The 19,684-nt window shown below is 45.7% G+C and overlaps 1 protein-coding gene across 8 annotated transcripts in view; it reads left to right on the top strand.

The window, feature by feature from the left end:
* Positions 1 to 19,684, top strand: part of ANKS1A (ankyrin repeat and sterile alpha motif domain containing 1A) — a 186,001-nt gene that overhangs the window by 103,081 nt on the left and 63,236 nt on the right. For all 8 annotated transcript variants that reach the window (XM_061196362.1, XM_061196356.1, XM_061196358.1 and 5 more), the window contains one exon: positions 6,938 to 7,527. In XM_061196362.1, the coding sequence (XP_061052345.1) occupies positions 6,938 to 7,527 (590 nt within the window). The remainder of the gene's footprint in view (positions 1 to 6,937; positions 7,528 to 19,684) is intronic.

Below are 19,684 nucleotides of genomic sequence, written 5' to 3'. Positions count from 1 at the left end.
TCCAGGGCTAGTATGGCAGTTCATGATGGTCAAGGACCCGGTCTCCTTCTGCCGTCTCATAGTTCAGGATGACTGTTCAAGTTCAAGCTATCAGCACAGGCCAGAGGAAAGGAGAGAAGAAGAATACTTTCAAGACAGTTCTCAAAAGTTGCACATACCACTCTCACTTATAAAACCCATTGGCCAGAGCTTGGTCACATGGCTACACCTAGCCACAAAGATGAGAAATGTAGTCTGTATTCTAGGTGGCTGTGAGCCAATCTAAAAAAAATCCCATGACCAAGGAAGGAGAGAGTGCGTACTGGGGACAACTGGTAAACAGTTTCAAATGATACAGAAAGAGCTAGAAGGATAAAGACTAGAAAAAGGATTGGGCAATTGACCATTGGTAAATCCTAGATGGGGAGATACTTCTCTGAGGCAATTGGGAAGAGATGAAATTATCCCCAGATTTTGACATCATGTTGAAAATAGTTCAGGAAGTTTGATCTAAACCTTCTCAGGAAATTGGTGCGATTATCCTCCAAGAGTATAGGTGCTATGGGAAAGATGACGATTAGAAAAGAGTGGCAGAGGCGAGAAATCGATCTTATGGCGATGTCATAGTTTTCAAGAAGTGAATAAAAGGACGGCTGAGCCTGGTAGTCAGGCTCACGTTTGAATTCCTGTCTACCACTTCTTGGCTGGTGGCCTTGAGGAAGCCATTTAACCTCTTTAAGCCTCAGTTTCTACAGGTAAAGTAGGGATACAAATTCTTCCCTCATGGTTGCTGTGACTATTAAAAAAGGACATGCTTTAGCACAGTGTCCGGCACAGAAGAACTAGTACCTAATACTTGGTAGCTATTGGAAGACAGCTGAGTTAAATACATTGGTAGAGGACTCAGTCAGTTGTTTCTTTAGTATTCAGCAGGGCTCAACATTCCAGCAACTGGAGAAGAGAAAGCAAATGGTTGTGAATACCCAGTGTTGGAACTGGCAGAAGATCAAGGGAAACAGAGATGGCAAGTGTGCTATTAAATCAGGCACGGTTAAATATCATGGCTGGTTGGAAACTGATCCAGGCAGAGCTGGTAATATTGAATAGGGGAGTCTGAGGGGCCAGGGGTCCAACAGCAGGTGGTGAATAGACCCTTCAGGAAGAGTTTAGGGAAATAGGGGAGCTGTCAGCTCATCAGGACCAAGTCCAGGTAGAACAGTCCTGGACTGTCCCAAATTACTGATAAGAGTCCCAAAGCTGGGCTGTGCCCGTGGGTGCTGCTGTGGGTGGAGGTGGTTCCTGAGCTGAGCATCCTCCACTGTGCTGTTACACATCACCCTGAACCAAACTTGCAAGACGGCTGGACCTTCCCTGGCATTTGAGTTTTATTTTGCCTGGTTCATAGGGCCACTTAGAAGAAACCTGTCTCCTTTGTAGAGTCTGGAGAAAGGAAACGAGACTGTTCAGTGTTAGCGTGAAGAGCAGTTTGGAAATGGTTGTAAATGAAAAATGATGATAATGATGGCAGCTTACATTAACTGAACGCATCTTATGGGCCAGCCGCGTGCCGAGTTCAGTTACACTGATTAGGTCATTGAATAGCTCAAGACAAATCTTCCGAGTAGAGGCTATTTTTATCCCTGTTTAATAGATGAGGAAGAAAAAGTTAGGCGTTAGAGCTGGCCCTTAAGCTCTAGCGTGGCCGAATCCAAAGCATGTTTAACCATGAGGTTAAATCATTTCCCCTGAAGGCCTGCTACTATTCATGTTTTAATGTCACAGAGCTGGAAGGGAACTTAGGTCGTCTAATCACAGATTCAAACAGTACTAAATCTCAAAGCCCCAGAGAATGCATCCCAGCCGTTCATTTTTTGAAAGAGACCCAGAGAGGAAAAGTCACAGGGCTGGGGCTCCAACTTGGACCTCTTGAATCCCAGTCCAGATCTTCTTCTATTTCTCTGGTTGTCATGGACCAGAAAGGACTCTCAGTCTATTTGTCTTATCAGATCACGATCTCCAGCAAATGTCTGCATAACATACTCGGTGCCTTCTTTCTGAGGAAAGCACGGTGACCCTTCAAAAGCAGCCATGGACTTGGGAGTTCCCTGGACACACACAGTTTCTGATGATCACCACAGTGACTGAGCATTTGGAAGGTTCCAATCCTAAGGGAACAAAGAAAGCAGAACAACCCGGGAAACTGGAGTACCCCAGCCTTCTCCTCTGAACCTGAGGATTGATTTAACATAGCAAGTCCTCACATGAGCTGCATTTTTCAGCCCTCATTTAAAGGGGCAGAGGTGGGCTTCCCTGGTGGCGCAGTGGTTGAGAATCTGCCTGCTAATACAGGGGCCAGGGGTTCGAGCCCTGGTCTGGGAAGATCCCACATGCCGCGGAGCGACTGGGCCCGTGAGCCACAACTACTGAGCCTGCGCCCCGCAACAGGAGGGGCTGCGGTAGTGAAAGGCCCGCGCACCGCGATGAAGAGCGGCCCCCGCTTGCCGCAACTAGAGAAAGCCCTCACACGAAACGAAGACCCAACACAGCCAAAAATAAATAAATAAATAAAGTAGCTATGAAAAAATAAATAAATAAATAAATAAAGGGGCAGAGGTGACTGAAAATGTGTAAATGTTAAAATGTTATTATTCAGAAGCCCTTGAGAATCCCCATGGATCATGATAGTAATTAAAATGCAACATAGAAGACACCTTGCTTAAGCAGGTCACAGGGTAAAAGAAAAATGCACACCCAGAATGAATAAAAATGGAAAGTCGAAGGGACTGGGAATTAGCATGCTGGGGTGTCCTAGTATTCAGTGGAGCAGCTGGCCTTGATGTGTGGGGAGAGTAAGGACACAGCCCTCCCCGTGTCCTGCTTTGTTTCTCTCCTAGAAGGGCAGGTTGTGAGGAGTGCTGGGGGCAGCATGGGAGGAGGGTTGGAAAAGCTGTGGAGTTCCCAGGGTGGGAGCATAGTGATTCTCAGTTGAAGGAAGACCTCGGGCCTGAGGGTTCTCTTCTGCGAGCCTGCGAGTCCATGAGCCCCTGGGCACAAGGTTCCTGTCACTGATTTTTCTAAAGTATTTCCACTTCTCTTTAAGCCTGTCAAGGCCTTTCTTCTCCTTCAATACCCAGCTCAAAAATCTACCTCTTCTGAGAAGCCTCCTGGTTCAAAGTTATCACACTCTCCTTTCTGCTCACTGCACAGTGCATTTGGTTTATACTTTTCTTAAAGCATCTATTAATCTTTGCCTTGCATTCTAGTCATTTCTTTATATGCTGGTCTCTTCCAATAGCTGGTAAGCTCGTGGAGCAGAGTCCTTGTCTTCATCTTTATATCTTCAGGTGCCCCCTGAAGACAGACATTGTGCACATGCGAATTGTGGGAATGGGTGGTCACAGTGACAGTTCTGGGGCCCATCTCAGTTTCTCACTTCAGCATTCTCACTGTATTACCGTCTGTCCCCTCCTTCTGCTGTCGAGAGTTACAAGGATGATGAAGGCAATGGATGTTGGTACTTGTCCCGTACACTGTCACTGAAGATCCTTGTGACAAATCTGTGAGGAACAGAGAAGTAGTTGGTCTCATCTGTGAGCAGAATATGTTGTTATGGATCCTGTGTGGAGAATAATAACAGTTGTTACCATCTATTGAGAGCTGGCATGTGCCAGGCATGGTCCTAAATGCTTCACATATATAATTTAATTCTCATAACAAGCTTATGAAATAAGTACTATTAAGATCCCAAAATTATTGATGACAATACCAGGCACAGAAAAGTTAGGTAATTTGCTCAAGATCTGGCTTTTGGGGGAAAAAGAAAAAAAAAAAAAATCTAGCTTTTGATCAGTACATTATATTGCTAACACCTTGTCCCTAAGAGACCTAATATTGTCCTGACTTTACAGAAGGAAGGGACCATTGAGTAGATCTTTTCCCACTCATTGATTTGCCAGGAAATCTAGCTTAGCCTTGGATATAGTTTTTTCTGGGAAAGAGAACACCAGCTTGTTGAGATCCTGAGGTTCTTAGATCTTGACAAGCTTTTCAAATACCAAGGTGTCTTTCCTAGGGAATTGCCTGGGTAAGTTGTCTCATTATGAGCATCCCTTTCCATGATTTCTTCTACTCTGGTGGATTGTGGTTTCTCTAATGGGATTATGACCCTCAGAAATTCTTGCTCTTCACATATTTCCTCCTTCCATAAGTTCCATAAGTTCCTTCTTTCTGCCCACTTCCTTCCTCCAGCATCTGTCTGGTACTGAGCTCTTGGCATCTGTCCCTCTTTCTCCATTGATGACTGGCATGAATGCGTGGCTGTTGGACAGGGCCTTCATTGTTGGCTCCCCCAGCAGCAGTCAGAACATTCCCTGTGGCCTGGGTTCCGAGGTCCACCCAGGCAGTGTGAGCCTGGCTCACTCCCAGTTCTGGACTGGTGTTTTTCTTTTGTTGTTGGACTCCCATCTCCTCAAAAAACTTGTTAAATAAGGAGCTAGAAGCTGGTGCAAAGGAAGAGAAGCCTGTGCTCCTGTTATCGGCGCTCCCTTTCGAGTTCAGAGGCAGTCAGGGGGACACTGCACCTTGGGCCAGAATCTGGAGGAAGTCAGCCATCAGAACATGGTCCTGGAGGTGGCGAATTTCGCACTCTGGTTGACTCTCCCCATCAACCTCTCCTAGGAAGTCCCACTGGCCCGAACCACCATTAGGTGGTCATGTGGTCCCACTGTGCAGCCCCACAGGGCACTTCTTGCACGCTGTCAGTTGTCATACGTGGTGTTCATAGCCTGAAGTCAGGGCTTCCTGGGGCCTGAGTGAAGCTGTGTGGAACTCTTATGTACTCAGCACATCTTCTTCCCTAGAGACATGATTCAGGATGTTCAGTGCTTGTTCAGTGCTCTGGACTTGACCTTTGGGGTGTGGGGTGTGTGAGTTCGGGGTGTGAAAGTCCTGAAGCAGTCAAGTATAGAGGAAGGAGATGCCAAAGTTCATACTTCTGGGTTCCTGTGGATAAGTAATCAGAGCCATAACGTAGACTTGGCTGCCCCCTCAGCAGCCTCTGCAGAGTTGCCAAAAGCTGAGCCGACTGTGGAGACCAAACTGTTCTTCTTGAGAGGGTGGGGTGCGTGGAACCATATCCCTGCTCAGACCTCAGGGCAGTGGGCTCATTCGGAGAGCTGGTTGTTGGGGTCCTTCCCGAAATGCTGCCCTGGAAGAGCCAGCATTGTAGGACCCTGGCATCATGCTTGGGCAGCGACGCGTCATGGTTATGAAGCGTGCCCCTCCTCACCTGACTGCCTTGGGGCTGCAGGCCATGATGAGGGAGGGAGGGTGCTGTGCAGGCAGCCCCGGGAGAGACACCCAGGCGGGGCTCTGCAGCACCCCAAGGGGGAAGTGTGCCATCGCAGTACGCTGGAGACTTGGCTTCTCATCACTATCAGAACATAAAAGGGATTTTTAAGGACCATGCAGCCAACCTGTTTATTTTAGATACTGAAGCCCGGCAAGATGTGATCACTGCCAAGGCCACACAGCGAGAGAGCAGAACAGCAGGACCAGAGCCAGGTGCTCAGATGCCTAGGTTAGAGCCTTCTCCCCCACCACTCCGGACAAACCACAGAAGGCCTGAGGGCCTTAGATTTCTCATCTGTAAAAATAGTTGAACTTGACCCTTTGGATTCCAAGATTCTCTGATCTCATGAACAGTTTGGGGAGCTTGGGGCAGACTAGGGAATCATTTGGTGTATATACCGTAGATTCCACTCACAAAGAAAGTAGAGTTGAATATTAGCTGTGGAATGTGAGCTAGTACTGGACACAGGGTTGTCATCTGCCCTGCTGATGTGGGTTAAAATCTCTAATGGTTCTGAGTTCATGCAGGGAGAGCCCCTTGGGTGTCTCAGTGTGATACTGATATTGGACTCTGATTTGGTCAATTATTTATGCTACCTCAGGGCAGAGGTATTTGATACCTCGGGGGAGTGTACAGTAGTAGTTGGCCTCACGAGCCAGTAGTGTCAGGTTTCTGGGATGTTAGGGCCGTCTCAGAAGAACTGCACATGTCTCTTGGCATTGACAAATCAGACCATTTTGATTTCAGTGGATCAACTAAGGTTAAACTTAAACAAATAGGAGCAGCTGGGAGACTTTGGAAGGAGTGAGATGTGTACATTCTCAAAAAAAAAAAAAAGAAAGGAAAGAAAAGAAAAGAAAAAGAAAAAAGAAAGAAAAAAAAAAGTAGAAAAGTCTGTGCTCCCTGAGGAAGGAAGGATGAGGCGTGGAACTCTGAATCGCCCCCCTCTGAGGAAGGAAGCAGTTATTTCTCTGCTGGTTTGTTTTGTACTTTCAGTTAAGGAATTCCAGAAGTTGCAGGTTGTGGATCATGACTTCCATTTTTTTCCCTCTGTTGCTGCTTGCCAGAGGAAGGGGGGGGGGGGTGGGGGGCGGGTGGCTCTAAATAACACTTTGGCCTTTATGGAAATGTATCAGATGTTCCAGGAGTGAGTCTCGCTTGCTTGTGCTTGCTTGCTCTCTTTCGCGCGCGCGTGCTCTCTCTCTCACTTTTGCTCCGTGTTCACTCACTCTCTCCTCACTGGTGTCCTTTCTGTGGGATATAGTTAGCACCTCTTGTCGCCTTATATAGCAAGGTCTGGTCGTTAATGTTAACAGAAATCTAACAACAAGGAAGGCTGCCAGATAACATTAATCAGGCCAGTGTTTGGAATTTCATAAATGCTCTGACTTCGGGTACAAACTGGACATTAAGAACAATATTAAACTGTTTTCTGCCCTTCCTCTCTCCCCTTCTCTCCCCCTGTCCTCTCCCAAGACGATCCAGCTTCTCTCTCTTACCCTCTGCTTTTGAATTCCTCTGCTCGGCCGTGCGCTTGCTGCATTGGAACTTTGTTGGTTTTTGCAGTGTTTAATTTTGTTATTTCTCTGTCTCTCCGTCCACTCCAAGACCACAGGCGGAGCAGCGGCAGCCGGAGCCAGGACTCTGCAGAGGGGCAGGACGGGCAGGTCCCGGAGCAGTTCTCAGGTCTCCTCCACGGCTCCTCCCCAGTGTGTGAGGCGGGGCAGGACCCTTTCCAGCTGCTTCCAGCCCCTGGCCAGAGCCATCAAGAAGGGTCCCCCGCGCAGGGTGCCCGCCCCGAGGCAGGCATGCAGCTGGAGGAGACGGGCGGGCGCACGTCTGGAGCCTCCGCGCCCCGCGTGCCGGACCAGAGTAAGAGAGTGGGCTATCCGGCCGGCCTGCCTCCCGCCCACAGCCAGACGCACCCCGAAACTTCGACGCGCACCGCATCTCCACACCCTGGGGGTGCCGAGGAAGAAGGCGACCGGAGCGGGGCCAGAAGCCGAGCCCCTCCCACCGGCAGACCCAAAGCTGAGCTCAAACTCAGCCGCAGCTTGTCCAAGTCTGACTCTGATCTCCTGACCTGCTCACCCACGGAGGACGCTACGATGGGGAGCCGGAGCGAGTCCCTGTCCAACTGCAGCATCGGGAAGAAGAGGCTGGAGAAGTCTCCCTCCTTTGCCTCCGAGTGGGATGAGGTAAGGCTGCGTGATGTCTCAGAGAGCTGGGCTGGCTGAGCCCCCCGCGCTCCCCTGGGTGCTGACGCCCAGGCCAGGATGTGGGCCAGGGCTGCCCTGCTTCCCTCACACTTCAACCAGAGTGTTTCTGACAGCTGGGAGGGAGGCAGGTGCCAGGGAGCCAGGTCAGGGGTCTTCCTGCCTGTGTGGCAGAGGACAGGTCCACTCATGGTTAATCTGGAGGGTGGAGGCCCAGCAGAGCAGGACTGAGGGAGAGGCGGTTCCTAGAAATGATATGCTATTTGGAAATATTTGGATCCCATCAGCCCCACTGAGGGAGCCAGGCTCACCCTGAAGATGCTTCAGAAGAGCTACAGTGCTTCCTATGAGTTTTCAGGAGGAAGAGGGAAGATCCTGAGTTGGGGGGAGGGGGCTTTGGGAGAAGCTGCTGAAAGGGGATCAGAAGGGGGATTTTCTGTTTCCCGCTGCTCGTGATTATTCTTACTGTGTTTCCCAGGAAGACCGAATGATCTCCCCGCAGAAGCGGTCTGCCCATCCCACATTCCTGGGTTGGCGGGGCAGAGGGCTAGGTGGTTCAGGAAACAAAGAGAGATTAGTGAGGAGAAAACATTTGGAGTCTGAGGCCCAGGTTCCTTTCATAGCCATTGTTATAGAATAGTTAGAAATATGTGCCCAAATATTTTTCAGTGACCTGTGACATGTCTTCCTGGGCAGAAGAATGTGTTTCTCAAAGATGGGTAAACACACAGGGAATGTTCAAGTACTACCCTTGAAAGCTTCTTGCTGGGAGGAAGCTGACTTTGAAGCAGGCTGGATCTGTCTCCCCAGAACATTTTCAAGAGATGAATTTAGCACTTGAAGAGGAGGGGACCACTGCAGCTGGCATGTCCATTGGAACACTCTGTAGACTAAATGCCCTACCCAGCCCATCCGGGTTGCAGCTGCAAAAGTTATGTAATCCAAAGCTAATCCCATTCCCAATGTGGGAACAGGGCGGGGCTGATTCCTCCAGCACTCATCTCCAGATATGATGAGGTTTAGGACTCTGTTTAGTCAGGGACAGGAAGATCCTGTGCCAGAGAAGGTCTTCACTATTTAGTAAACCAGAATTTGGTGAGCCTGTGCTAGATGCCAGGCCACTTAAGGAAAATCAGTTTGTGTTCAAGAGCGCCTGGGGCCAGAAGATTACACACAGGAGAGTAGGTGTTTGTAGGAAAGTGTGCTCTACCTTTGTTTTTCAAAATGGAGTTTTACTAATTTACAGTCAAGTATAGGATAAGGCAGCTTAAGAGTAAGATAAATGCAATATTCTCTGAAATGGCAGGAGAGATCAATAGAGAAAAACATCAGTGGGGGTGGGGTGGGCAGAGGCAAGGGGTACGAGAGGGTGGAAAGGGGCTTTAGGAAAGATCACAGAGAAGTGGCATTGGACATGGAATTAAAGAACCAAGTGTTTTGGTTAGAACCAGATTGAAACCATAGGATGAAGAAAGGGCATTGAGGTGGAGAGAAAAGCATGAGCAAGGGCGTGGAGCTGGGAAAGCTTAGGTCATTTGGTTTCTACAGAGTGTAGAGTTTGTACAAGGAGAGTAAGAAATAATGGTAGAAAGTGAAATTGAGACCAGACAGTGAGAGGACCTTGAACATGAGGCTGAGAAGTGAGTATTTGATTTGATATCAAGGCAGTATCTCAGAATCCTCCAAATGGGCTGGAAGACAGCTTTACCAATCTAACCATAATCTTCTTTATGGCTCTACCCTGAGCATATCCTCCACCCAAGAAGTCGCTGGGCGATTCTTCACGGGATATCCAGGCCCTGTTGGCATGCAGCATTTCCAGGCAGTGTTATGGGCTCCACCATTTCCTCCTGGAAAAGAAACACACAATCACCGAGGCACAGCCCAGTTTAATTGAAGTTGGCTGTTTGGGCTAATATATCAGTGGTCTCCGGACATCTTAATGAGAGGAGGTTTATATGCTGATATTTCCTTTGCGGGTAGAGATTGCAGGTGGATCCAATGAACCCAGGGACTGTTCGAGGTCTAGGTGTCCTGGCCAAGGCTGTAGTGTGGCTAACCACCAGAAGCACTGTTACATTTTAAATGTGAAAAAAGTAAAGGCAATTGAGGTCTTATTGGAAAGAATTCAGAAGATCAAGCTTTGCTTGCGTAGTAAACATTAACACGGCCCTTTATGTGTAACCCTTCAACATTGTTTTTGAGTCATATTATACTTGGTTTTTGTGGCTATCTCTGTCTAAAGAGAAACTTCAGGAGTGTTTCCCTCACTGGTTGGCCCTAAACGCAGGGCTTGGGCAGACTTCCTAGAACCCGGCACTAGTTAACGGCTGCTCGCCACTACCCTGAGCCATGCCTGAAGGCTGCTTTGCCTGTATCTTGTGCTTCACGATTTTTTTTCTTTGTCGTCGTTAGATCCCCAGGAGGTAGGGAAGGCTGCTGTGAAGCAGCTGTGGACCAGCTCAGCTGTTCACCGTGGGGCCTGGGAGGAAGAGGAAGGCTCTGGACCCAGGCAGCTGCGATCCCAGCACAGATGGAGTTGCGTGCAGGCTAGCCAGGCTGCTCCTGGAAGGCAGTGCAGGGTAGCACGCGGGGCTCCTCTCCCAAGTCAGCAGATCCCGCTTGGAGCCCCAGCTCCATCGACTCTGCCTTCACGTGTGAGGCCCCAGGAAGCCTCGATGTTGTTATCTTTATCTGTGAAACAGAGGTGGTCAAATCTGTGTTTCAGAGGTGTTTTTACCAATTAGGTATGTGTTTCACTGCCCAGCACAGTGCCTAGTATGCATAAAGTATTGAGTGAATGGTAGATATTAATATTATTATTGTGCCTGCAGCTTTGGAGAAAGAGAACTGGGGCGTGGAGTGTCTTCAGACCTTTAAAAAGGCAGAGCTTTGGGATGGATGGTCCAGTGGTGGAGTTCAAGCCCTTCAGCCTGTAACCTCCTGCACTACTCTGCCCCACCCAAGACGGAAGAGCCCGCCCCGCCTGGCAAAGTAGGGCAGGCGCCCCCCCCACCCCCGCCATTGTTCTTTGAGAAATTAATGAGCCTTTCTGCCTGGCTCCCTGAGAGAGGAGAGGTTAGAGAGCAACCTGCAGCCTCTCTACTGTTTATTGTTCCGATGTACCTTCTGCATCCGGGGCAGCAGTGGCCACTTGATTGGCTGGGTGTTTGGGATAATGATGTATAGTTGGGGAATATGTGCAGTGGATGGTCACTTTGTCCACGTACAGCCTGCTCCTCATAGGTGTTAACACGGCCCTTGTCGATTGCCCTGAACCAAGGACTTCTAAAAGTTAGCCTGGTTAAGGGAAACCTCTGAGACAGTATCCAATAGTGACACTTGTATTCTCCATATTTTCTGTTAAATTTCTGGCAACAAAGAAGGAACAGTTTGCTTTTAAAAGTGCTCAGCCTAAGAGGAGCTCTAAATCCCAGCTTCAGTAGATACTTTCCATGTTCTGCAGTCAAGTCAGCACCCTCTTTGTCTTAATGATCCCTTGGACATCATAGAAGTTAAACTGAGAAGCTTAAATAAAACTTTAAAATATAAAGATAAGGAGAGTAGGTGATAAATCACCTACATCTCTCTACATAGTTAACCTCTGTTAACGTTTGATGTATATCCAAATTTGGGGTCTCAGTACATTTGCTGATTTATAATTTGCTTTTCTTACCTAATGGCTGTATACCGTGGCAGTGTCAATAAGATCTGGATTCAGCTCCTCATTCTAAAAAGCATAGTATTCTATCCCTGGTTATATCATAAGGTTAGTTAGTTTGTTGTTCTTTAAGCTATTCTCCGATTGTTAGACACCGTCAGGGCATCTTCCTTCTGCCCTTCAGTGCATTCCCTACCCTCTCTACCTGCCTGTGTGCCCCAGGAGGCTGACCCATGTGGACTGCATCACTAGGCCAAGGAAATCTTGGATTGGCTGGGTCCCTCTGCTGAAGACCATCAGTCTTGGGAGAGATCCTTTCCCAGTAGCTGCTCTCTCTGCGTTCTGGTAACCAGCCCCTCCCCTGGACCCTCCTGGTCTGGGGCTCCTGGCTGTGACTAGCTCCCATCCCTTGTTACTCTCCGTCCCCTGTGCAAACCTGTATAAATAATCCCTTTATCAAGCTCCTTCAGTTCCGCAGTTCGAATGTGCCTTCTTTTTCCTGCAGGGACCCTGAATGATACGGACATTTCTAGCATGGTTTCTATCAACTCTAAGCAACCATAGATGGCTGTGTGCTGGAGCAGTCAACATGGCTCTTGCATGTAAATTGTAAATTAATCTTCATTTGCAGATGAACCAGAAGGCATGGATATTCAGGGTGCTGGGAGGCAGGAGAAATTCATCATTTAACTCGAAGCCTTTCCCACTTCCAACTCTAAGGAAGAAACCTGTTCTCCTTCCACGGTGTTGGCAGTGTCTGTGTGCTCTTTTCAGCTGTGTGCTCCTGAATCAGTCTCCTGCGCTGCACAATGCACCCATGGGTACACGCGCGCACACACACACACACACACACACACACACACACACGGCAGCAGCAATCCACATCCGAAATAAACACCTCGCAAGAAGAACAGAAATAACCTCCTGGTCAGATAGTGGTTTGAATATATAACAAGTCTAAGGGGTCAGATAGGTCTCTCACGTACATGCCTTTGAATGGGATTGAAGCTTAGGAAAGAGAAAACCACAGAAGGCTGCTTGTCTACTTAGCATAAACATTTGAGTCATTTAGAACTTGGCTAAAGGCTTAAGTGATGTTTTGTAATCAGCTTTCATCAATATTAAACTAGTGAGAAATGGGTGAAGTGCAGGGGCATGCTTCATATGCATTTTGTGCAAACTGAGAGTAATCTCTGGCCAGGGATCTGGGGAATGTCCTGGTTTCGTCTGAAATGGTAGCTGCGGGGACCCTTGGCCCTTGAATCTCCCCATGAGGAGGGAAGGAGCAGCAGCCAGGAGGGCACCCTTCCAGGCCAGGTCCCACACGCCTCGCCCTTTCCAGCAAGCTGTCCAGTTGGAGGCATGATGTCATCAAGAGAAACACTGATTGGTTCAACTCCACAGAGGCTTTGGTTGCTTTTAACCCTTGAGAGTCAGGTGTGCAAGAAGAATGACTTAGATGTAAAACAGAGGGATTTGGGCTTGAGTTTCCGCTGACAGTGGCTAAACTTTCCACACCACTCTTCTGCAGTGTGCATTGTTCTTTAACATGTAAACAAGCACGTAGTCCTTTCTGCTGAGCACAGCCCTCCCACTCTAAACAAGAATGTGACCCTCCTACCTCTAGGGACAGATTGGAGCCTGGAGTGTCTATTTACATTGCTTCTGGGTATATACAGTAGTCACAACTTTTATCCTAGAACCTCTACATTTCCTTTGGTTTTAAGTGGTCTGGTAAGATTGAGGGTGTTTTTGTTTTCATATTTTAAAAATAATCTCACTTATTTTATAGGCAGTCCTGAATAAACAATTTTGGCCATTCTGTCTGGTAAATCCAAGTGATTTTTTTAGCCTAGATTAAAAAAAATATATATATATATATATATATATATATATAGGCATCTCCATGGCCTTGGTGCTAACAGAAGACGCACCAGAGTGCTATGAATAAGCTGGAGTCAGTCCTGGCTCTGCAGTTGGCCAGTGATGAGAAGGTCGGTGTGTCCACCCCCGCCCGAGCCTCTCCTGACCATCTCTTGATGACATCATGCCTCCCCTTGGACAGCTTGCTGGAAAGGGCGAGGCAGCTGGGACCTGGCCTGGGAGAGGGTGCCCTCCCGGCTGCTGCCCCTCCACTCCTCATCCCGGGCCTCTGGGACCCTGACTTTTCTCTTTCCTTTCCTCATTTTCACGCTTTTCTCTGCTTCTCCAGATTGCCTCATTGCTGCTTTTCCTATCTTTTTACTCATCTTGCTTCTTTATTTTCATCTCTCTTTTCCCCTTTGCTCGCTCTCCCCTTTTCATCTGTGCTCTTTCCTATCTTTTTTTTTTCTTTCTTGTCTTTTTACTTTCTTCCTCCTTTTCTCATTTATTTTTCCTCTTCATTCTTATTTTTACTGGTGGCATCAAGGAGAGACTTTTCTAACAGCCATTCATTCTCAGCCTTCTCCACCAGGATTTTTCTATTATTTTCTTTCTTTAAAACATTCTTGCCAGGGTTCACCCATTTTTGTATTCTACAGAACACTTACTGCTTGTGATGTAAGCTACCTCCCCTCCGCCCCATGCCACCACCCACACTGTCTGTCCTCGGACCTTTCACAGTCTAGTCCCATTTAGCTGCGTCAGGACAGGCACCATCAAGTACTATGTACGATTTTGTGGTATGTGTGAAATTGCTAGCAAGATGAGGATTTCCCTTTTCTCCTCTTTTTCGTTTCATTACATTTTCCTTTGTTAACACCAGACCAAGAGCTTGAGTGACAGTGAATGTAGGTGAATATATGAGAAGAATTTGGTCTTTATTCCAGTGCATATAAATGCTGAGAATCACAGAAAAAAACATTTTCTGGGACATTCTTTATATACTTTGGTTCTGGTTTTGTATCTCTTGCTTCTTTTTTTCTAGTCATGGCATCAGTACGATACAGACTGAGTAATTTTATATAATTTTGGGAATAGTAGTTTATCTTATGTTATTCTAAGCAATTGTTTGAGAAACAAGTAGAGGTATTTTTCACATAATTGGAAATAATGTAGAATAGAGGTATATTTTTATCATAATTATTCATTCGTTTGACTAACTTATTGAGTACCTGCTATGTTCCAGGCACTGTTCTCAGCACTGGGGTTGAGCAGTGAACAAAACAGACAAAATCCCCTGCCTCATGGAACTGACTTTCTAGAAGGCTAGAGGGGAAAGAGCAATAAAAGGAGACAATATGTAAAATGCATAGTGTGCTAGTTGGTGGTAAGAGTGCTAATAAGAAAAATAAAGCTGAGAAGAGGGATAGAGTGCGGTGGAGGCCAGGGCTGCAGTTCAGTGGGGCAGCCTGGGAAGACCCCTCTGAGAAGGAGGAGAGAGGGAGCTGGGTGGGTGTGGGCAGAGCACGAGCAGAGCTACTGGGCTGCTGCTTCTGTTTGTACACAATTATTTCTCCCTGTAAGAGAAATTTAAAATTCCATTCTCTCTCTCTCTCTCTCTCTCTCTCTCTCTCTCTATATATATATATATATATATATATACACACACACACACACACACACACATATACGTGTATATACATATACATATATATGTATAACTGAATCACTTTCTGTACACTTGAAACTAACACAACATTGTAACTCAACTATACTTCAATAAAAAAATTCCATTCTACGTTTACATTATCTTACAAATATACCTTATTACCTGACTGTTACCTTTAACTTCCTTTCTCTTTCTCTTTAGCCACTATCGCCACCTGCTTCTTTTCTCATCTTGTTTTTTTTCCCCCTGGTTTTTTTCTGTTAAGCTGTGTTGGGGACTTTTTAAACATACATACATGTGTCTGTACATATGTATGTACACGCATACATGTATACACACATGTATGTACATACATGTATTTTTTAAGCTATTGAACTAGAATAAAATCTGAATTTCTAAGAATTTCTCAAACTTGATCATTGTCCTTGTCGTCATCCTGGGCCAGGATCATCGGGTGGGTTCTGACAGAGGGGTTGGGTTCTAGGTCACTGTCTTAGGAAATACATTTCCAAGGGTGCATCACATGCTCAAAGCAGAAATAAAATCTAAAAACCAGGATTATAAGGCAAAAGGAAGGGAATTCAAAATGATTTAGACCAGAAAATGGCCAGGAATCTGAAAACAGGAGCTCCCGTGAGAGGAGGACAGCTGACTAGGTGTTAAAGGAGTCAGGGCAGATGAGTGCAGGTGTTGGCACCATCGTTTGGAGCACAGAATGGTGCTTGCTGATGCCCTGGAAGGCATTTGGGGGCTGATGCCCTGATTAATCTTAAATGCTTCTTCTTAGGAGCCCCAAGCCCACGGGTTCCCAACAGTTAATTACAGTCAGTTAGAGTGTGAGATACTGGTGGCCTCAGACATTCTCTGACCCTGAGTGGACTTAGGGTGGTCGGTGTAGAGGGAGCTTCTGAGGTGCCAGGTACAGAGATTGTCTGTATATGTGTGTGTGTGTGTGTGTGTATGTATGTATGTATGTGTACATATGTGTAGGTTCTGTGTTATTTCAGTTGGTGAACTACTTGCATCTGGTGTGTCCAGCTAGGGGTCAGTTGTGCCCAGGGACTGTGGTTGCCTAGTTAGTGAGTGTGTAGTGCATGCAGGCCTGGGTCTGGTTCAGGTTGAGATGCCAAGCATTTTGATGCCTCTGGTCTGTCCTTGCTCCTTCCCTGTAAATCTGCCCAGGTGACCTGCTGCTGGCTGCTTTAGCCCTCATCATCTCTGGCTCACGTGGAGCCCCATGAAGTACCACTAAACACGCTGGCTTCATTACATTCTCATAGGACAACTATGTTTCTATGTTTTTTCCTCCTTGAAATGAATAGACCCCAGAGAAGTTTAGTTTGTTCAGAGATGTGCTGTGTGGTCAGAGAGGCAGCTAAGTAATTACCCGGCCAGATAATGAGGGACAGGCTTTTCATTATGTAAGACCCTAGGAAAGCAATTAATCTGCACCTCACTTGGGCTTCGTTTGGAATCCATGATCCTCAGCAACAACACAGAGCTCTTTTCTGGATGCCAGTGTTGTGCTCGTGCCCTCAGAGATGTGATCCTGTCTCAGCTCTGTGTTTTCATGGAACACTGCCCTCCATGCCTAGGGTTCCTTTACTTTCCTTTGTCCTGCTTTCTTCCCCATGGATGTTCCATTTTGATGCCACCAGGGGGGTAGCCAGTGGGTAAGAGGAATGCTTGTGACCTGAAGATTCTGGGCAGGGCCAAGGTGCTGAGTGCTCTTCCCCAGGCGTCCTGCTCTTTCTTGCTCACGAGCTCGAATGACCCCAGTCTCTGGCGCCACAGGGCCCACCTGTCCATAACTCAAAGCGGCCTGTTTATCTATCTGGACAGGTGGAAAACTGCGTAAGCTCACTAGGGGCCTACAACTGACAATTTGTCTGGCAATCTGTTCTTGCCTGTCCTGATTTAAACAACCAGGAAGCTGTTGTAGACTTAGTTGAAATGGTGTGTTTTGTATAAATGTTCCAGTTCCTTTCTACTTTGGAGCTAGTTATTTTCAACAGGACCTCCAAAAAACCAGGGGGCTGCCTTGTATCTGTTATGCATTTAGGCATGCCGTCCTGGGTTTTGCTGCTGGGGAAATAGCTTCCCTCACTGACACTCAGAAGGCAGATGAGCCTGGAGAGCCCCATCTTCAGGGGCTGGCCAAACCTCTGTGCTGGCTCATAGGACAGGAGAGAACACTGTGGATCTCGGGGTGTAGTGGCAGAGGAGAGCACTTCAAGGGTGGGGATAACCAAACCCCAAGGTCTTGAGCTGTCTCTGTGCCCTTGGTGGGAATATTTGTCTCAACCGCCATATCCAACTGCAGATAGAAGTCTAGGCAAAGCCAACTCTGGAAATGGAATTTTTATACCCGGGGATTTTTTTTTTTTTTTTTGAGTTATAATACCTGAATATGGCTGACATTTAAAAGGTACTGAAGAATATATAATGTTTTAAGTCTCCCTCCCTCTCTGCTCCCTAGACACCCAGTTCCTATCACAAGTTTTTCAAGCATCTCTCCTACATACTCCTTGAAATATTCTGTGCATCTGTAAGCATTTCAGACACGTTGAATATTTTTCTTTCTTTTTAAAATAAATGGTGCCATGTTATACATACTACTCAGAATCTCACTTTCTTCATTTAATAGTATTTTTTTGAAAATCACTCTAATTCAGTATGAAGTGTTTCCTTTTCATTTTTATACTTCGTGTCTGTAGTATGGATATACTGTCATTTATCATTTCCCGCAGATGGACATTTTGGATGTTACCAAGTTTTTACTAACGTCAGCTACAAATTGGCACTCGCCATTGGCACTTGCCATCTACCTCGACAAGGATTAAATCATGTGCTGCTGCAGCTGCTGACTTTCAACACCCCCTGAAAGGAGTTCAGGGTGGAGAGCAGAAATGAGGCACTCTGTGCTCTGGGAAAAACTGGCACAACAGGTCTTCAGATAGTTAGATATTTTCAGGAGCCGATTTTATGAGCCCAATTCTTTTTTTTTTTTTCTTTAAAGCACTATTTTTTTTAAATTTTTTTTTATTTTTGGCTGCGTTGGGTCTTCGTTGCTGTGCGCGGGCTTTCTCTAGTTGCAGCGAGCAGGGCTACACTTTGTTGCAGTGCGTGGGCTTCTTATTGCTGTGTGGAGCACGGGCTCTAGGCGTGTGGGCTTCAGTAGTGGGCTTAGTTGCTCCGCGGCATGTGGGATCTTCCCCGACCAGGGTTCAAACCTGTGTCTCCTGTGTTGGCAGGCAGATTCTTAACTACTGCGCTACCAGGGAAGCTCTATAAGCCGAATTCTTGTATCTCCGCATATCTAGAAAAGCACTAAAATCCTTCATGGTGATGACGAGCAGTAACCTTCACAAGACTAGCAGAAACCTTCTGCAAAAAAATATGTGCTTGATTACATGTACTCCTTCTTCACTAAAATCACATACATACTGACCTTCCCCTCTACCTCTTTGGAGCAGTTTCTCAGAGCTATCTGAAATGCTGACTCCCGGGCTGTAGTCCTCACTTTGCCCCCATTAAAACTTAACTCGTAACTCTCACGTGCATCTTTTTTAGTGGACGCTAATGAAAAGTAATGCTGCAATGCATATCCTTATACAAAGTTATTTTAAGATAAATTTCCAGAAGGTAAACAGGTATCTTAAAGGGTTTATGCATGTTAAATTTACTCTCATACACACAAAGAGCATCTGTTTCTCTACACCTCACCAACCTGGGGGTTGTTGGCTTTTTAATCTCTTTTTGATTAGCAGGTTGGTAATGTTATTTTAGTATAGTTTTGAAGTGGGTGTCTTTTATTAAGAGTGAGGTACCATCTTTTCATATGCTTAAAAAAAAACCTGTTTTCTTTTCTGGATTGTGCTTGTTCCTTTCTTTTCTTTGAATCGATCTCTTTTCGTTTGTAGAAGCTCTTTGTGTTTGAAGAAATTGACCTTTTATCTGTGATATGAGTTTGTCTTTTGGCTTTGTTTATGGTATTTGGAGTTTGGTTGCTTTTTTTTTAACATGCAGAAATATAAAATTTTTATATAAATGAATCTATCAATCTTTTCTTTAATGACTTTTTTTCACACACACACGCTGTATTTTATTTTTACAAGAGATAAATAGACTGACGCCAAGCATTGTAAATGGATGACCACAACAAAAGCAACAATGATTGCAATTACCAAACACGAAACATACTCATACTATGTCATAATATTGACATTCAGTCCAGTAATCCTCCACTGTAACAGCTCCTTTACTTTGCAGTGAAAATTGATTTGTATATTTTTTGCCTCTGAGTCCTTGTGGGATTTTTTTTTTTTATTCAAACAGAAAGTCACAAAAATTATAATCATCCTCATCAGTTCACTCAGTCCCATGTAATTAATTTTTTTTTCATCTTGATCTTTTGTTAGCACTTTTATGAGTTCATCAGTTTTCCATTAGAGTTCTGAAAATGCTTATTCATTCAGTTCAGCAGTATAGTCAGTTACCAGAAACCTGTACTTGTCAGAGTCTTTTCCATGAATTCCTTGAAGATGAAACCCCTTTATAGGAACATATTTGCAAAAGCATCAGAGTACACCCAGAACTGTCTGTAAATGACAAAAGACTTAAAAATGACCATGGTTAAAGATTTGATGAAAGTTCATAATAATGCAATTGACAAGGAAATTTAGTTATTTCTGAGATATACATTTTAAAATAATAACTAGAATTATGACTTATAACATTATACCAGAACATATAAATTTTTAGAAATTTCATGTAATGTCTGAAACATTTATATTAACATATTTCCATACAAATAACCCAAAGAAAGTTTAGTATTAGTTGTTTTTTTTGTTTGTTTGTTTGTTTATACTGCAGGTTCTTATTAGTCATCAATTTTATACACATCAGTGTATACATGTCAATCCCAATCGCCCAATTCAGCACAC

The sequence above is a fragment of the Eubalaena glacialis genome, chromosome 7 (assembly GCF_028564815.1).
Source record: "Eubalaena glacialis isolate mEubGla1 chromosome 7, mEubGla1.1.hap2.+ XY, whole genome shotgun sequence".
NCBI classification, from domain to species: domain Eukaryota; kingdom Metazoa; phylum Chordata; class Mammalia; order Artiodactyla; family Balaenidae; genus Eubalaena; species Eubalaena glacialis.
Note: the sequence above shows the minus strand (reverse complement) of the source record. Positions and strands in the feature narration are given on the sequence as shown.